General features: G+C 32.6%; 1 protein-coding gene across 1 annotated transcript; it reads right to left on the bottom strand.

Annotated features, from left to right (window-relative positions):
- Nucleotides 1–2,404: 2,404 nt before the first annotated feature.
- On the bottom strand, nt 2,405–3,808 carry LOAG_11467 (hypothetical protein; the record flags this gene model as incomplete). The annotated part of the gene is made up of 4 exons (XM_003146986.1): nt 2,405–2,525; nt 2,897–3,054; nt 3,371–3,448; nt 3,647–3,808. The coding sequence occupies 4 exons, from the start codon at nt 3,806–3,808 to the stop codon at nt 2,405–2,407; spliced, it is 519 nt and encodes a 172-aa protein (XP_003147034.1).
- Nucleotides 3,809–3,968: the final 160 nt, after the last annotated feature.

The following is a 3,968-nucleotide window of genomic DNA, read 5'->3' on the forward strand; positions in this document are numbered from 1 at the left end:
ATTGCTGTCCTTACATGATTGGATAGGTTAGCATAAGTTAAAGCTCATTTACAATAAGCTTTATTTAAATTTTTATTTCTATACATCATCCATTACACTTCTTATAGTGCGAGTTTAACTTCTGAATTAAATTAAACCTTTTAGTATAATTTATCGCCTCCAAAATATATTCTCAAATCTTTGTAAATTAAGCAGAAAAGAGATAAATAAGAATAAAATTCAGTAAATGTACGAAGTCTGACGAAAAATAGCGAATTTCACTCTCATAATAACGAATGAATCGTTATTTCCTCAAGGGAATTCCATCGATATAATTGAAATATGAAAAGAAACTCCTCATTTATGTGATCTTCTTCTCGGTGATATTTTGAAGCACATAATGTATCTCTCTACTATTTTTGAAACTTTACTTCCTTCATACTAATTCTTCTTTCAAGCACAAGAATGGGCAAAAAATTTCGTAAAATTTCACAATAAAAGAAGATCGAAATTTGCCAGTTTAACAAAATCAACGTTGCTCAAAATGCAATGTAATAAACAGAAGACCAAAACAGTATTGACTTCTCCTGAATGAAAGTCGGAAAAAACACTGAGAAGTATGAATTATGCTCAAAAAAATTTAGAAATCCATTTAGATGCACGAATTACGTTAAAATGTTTAAATTCCTCGAGTGTTGATTCCTCGTAGAATTCTCAGCAATGAACCTTAACCCTTTCAAATAACATGTCTCACACATCATGTTACTTGCAATTTTTCAACTAATTTGCAGTATTTGCTCCTTAATTATAAAAAAAAAAAGCTGTCAGGATGAAATGTGCTAATTTATTTGAAGCAAACCAATATTAATTCTGATTTTTACCACTCACAATTGTTATTACAAGGAGAGGAAGCCAGATAGTTTGCTACGCAAGTCATTAGTTGGTCAAGTTCAAAGAAATGACGCGATTTAAAAAAAAAAGAAAAAACGTGATATAATTGAAAGTCAGAGTAATCTCTCGAAAGAAAAAAAGTGATCCAACTATTTGAAATCACGGCTGCGGCCGAAATTTCAAAAAGCTATTTTACTTTGACAACAATCAACCTTTTCATTGATAAACGGTTGACAGGAGTGGGATATGGTACCGAACGAAACAATACTAAAATCTAAATGCAATTGAAAGGCCTAACTATTTGTCTTCTTTTTTAGCCTAAAGAAATAAAACAAAATTATATAGTTGGTGATCTGAAGCGCCGTACTAGCAAGCCCAACTAATTGGATGGGATTAGAGTGAACGAAACTGAATTCTACAGAATTCAGTTGCCTCAAGGCCAATTTCATTCCTTTCATATACTAATTGCTAGAGAAGCCAACAAGTAATAAATTATTTGGGATGTTTCATGCACAAGCATGTTTTCCTGAGACATCCTTGTTCACTTTGTTCATCGGTATCTTAGTATTAGTTCAAGTTTCGTTTATTTCTATTTCATAGGAACTGGACTAGATCTTCAAAAATGTCTTTTGGTTTTTGTTGTCCAGTAATATGAACTTAGCAGGAATCCTCGTTCCCAGTTATCGTAGTGATAAGAGAAGGTAGACTCATGTTAATGTACCCTATCCATAGCATTCCAAGTTGAAAAGTTAATTAAATAGATCGTTAAGGTACTAATTAAGAAATCTTTGTACATGTTTTATCAATTTGCAATAGTCACACAATAAAAATAGCATCAGTTGCAGCAACAATGAGATCACAATGTAAAATATGAATATCAGATCTATAACATGTCAGATAGTTCAAAGGTCAAGTCGGGAATTGAGACTGCTCCATTATGCATAGATGTGCACTCGGCTAAGTTTAGAGTATGAACAAAATGAAGAAAATGGAAATGATTCAATAAACATAAACAAATGAACGGCAAATATAAATTGAAAGTTTAATACAATAACGGATATAAATGGCTATAATGATGGAAGATTATGCAGATATTCGGAACTTCCACCAACAAGTTGTCAGTTAATTTGTTAATTCACAAATGACAAAAACTAGTTTGACAAATTCGAAATTTTGGAAGTGAATGTTTTTTTGATATAAAACTTTGAAAATAAATATTAATAGATGAGAGAGTAAGGATGGAAACATATTTTAATGATGGGATGACTCAAGCATATTTCATTCTTACTTATCGGTAGATAAGAAAAACTTTCGCTAACAAAAACTTCCACTAACAAGTTGTCAGTTAATTTGCTAATTCATAAATGATAAAAACTATCGGTAGATAAGTAGAAATGAAAGGCTTTCGTTCACTACTTCTTTTTCGAAAGCAAATTCCCAAAATGTTGAGGAAGAGAAGAGTTTTCGGATGTTTTTGTCATTCCATGCAACATTTGCATTTATTTTACGATTCAGTTCAAAAAAAGTAAAAATGTTAATTATCGAACTGTCGCACTTGTTTGACAATCAAATCAGCGATCTGCTGATGGGCTTCCTCTATCGGATGAAATGCTCCAAAACTATTGCCTTGCAATCGAATTGAGTCGCGTATGCTTCTAAAATTTACGATTATTTCAGCAAAAACCTCACCGTTTCACTGCATCACGCTGTTGCTGATTCCTCTGAGTCACATTTAAGTTCTATTTTACAAAATTTCAAAATTTGAAAATATTCTTATTTGAATTAAAAGTATTTGGGAATGTTTTGTTTTTTTTAACGTAGATTTAAAATGTGTCATGTTTTCCAGTCCAAACAACCTAAAATTAGAGGCTATTTGTCTTTGGCACTAATAACTGTCTAACGTGAAACAATCACTTGCAAAGAATGGTAGCACTATGAATTATATTAGAATTGTTTATGTTTTTGCTAAAGATGAACGGGTGGTCAGCAATGAATTCAGTGAAAATGGAAGATCAAGTAAACATGCCTAATAAATGAATTAGAAGAACAACAACCGCGTGATCGGAACAATTCAGTGACTCCTTCAACTGCTGTCCAACCGTATTGCTTAGATTTTTTCGTTATCAATCCATTAATCCGTTGTAAAATTTTTTTTTCGGCTAACATCAAATTTTCGGTGCTTATCTATGATTATGATTCTGTGCACATTTTCCGTACAAGTATTTCTTAATTTAGGATGAAGAAAAAGACAGAAAATTTTAAATCAGTTTCTCTTAAAAAACAAGAACTTCGAATAACCAAATTTTCATGCAAATACGTGGAAGTTAAATGAACTTCGTGAAAGTTTCACGTCACTGATAAAACAAAAAAACGCCACACTAACGGGAATTGCTTTACACGCATTGATATCCATTTATTGAAAAACACTCCCATGCGGTAGGAACAAATTCCTTTATCAGAATTCGTTCTGTATATCAAATAAAATAGTATAAAATTGTACTTGTCGCATGTCAGCGCAATCGGCATCCACTACACCTCGTTCGTTGCGTGTGAGATCGAAATAATGTGGTATGATGACCTGAATATGTAGTTGAAATTGTGCAATTGTCAATAGCATTAATTATATCAATCCTAGTTTACAACGCAATAAAACCTGAATTCAATAAGAAATAAATAAATGGAGCATAGCAGACAGCATTATACAAAGCGGATGACATTGCAAGGATATCCTCAGTTTATGAACTGATCGCATATTTCAAAGTCTAATGAATGCAACCTGGTTTGGTTTCAACTTTTGAATAGCTTTTGCAACTCGATCTAGCTGATACGATGTGTAGAAGAAGCGCATATCAATCGTGGAGAACAGAGGACCTGTTGGACCTCCAATTAGAGTGGACAATATTTCTGAATATCCGATGTCATTACCGCCAACTGACATCATCAGCAGATCTGGACCAGTGCCTCTAAAATTTCCTCACCTTTAGTCCACTTTCTTTTACTCCAAACTTTAGCATACCTTTGACTCATTTCCGCTTGTTATGTTGCAAAATTCTATTCTAAAATAAAAGACATTCAGAGAGAATGAAGCAACCAGAGAT

This window comes from Loa loa, assembly GCF_000183805.2.
Source record: "Loa loa unplaced genomic scaffold supercont3.1, whole genome shotgun sequence".
NCBI classification, from domain to species: domain Eukaryota; kingdom Metazoa; phylum Nematoda; class Chromadorea; order Rhabditida; family Onchocercidae; genus Loa; species Loa loa.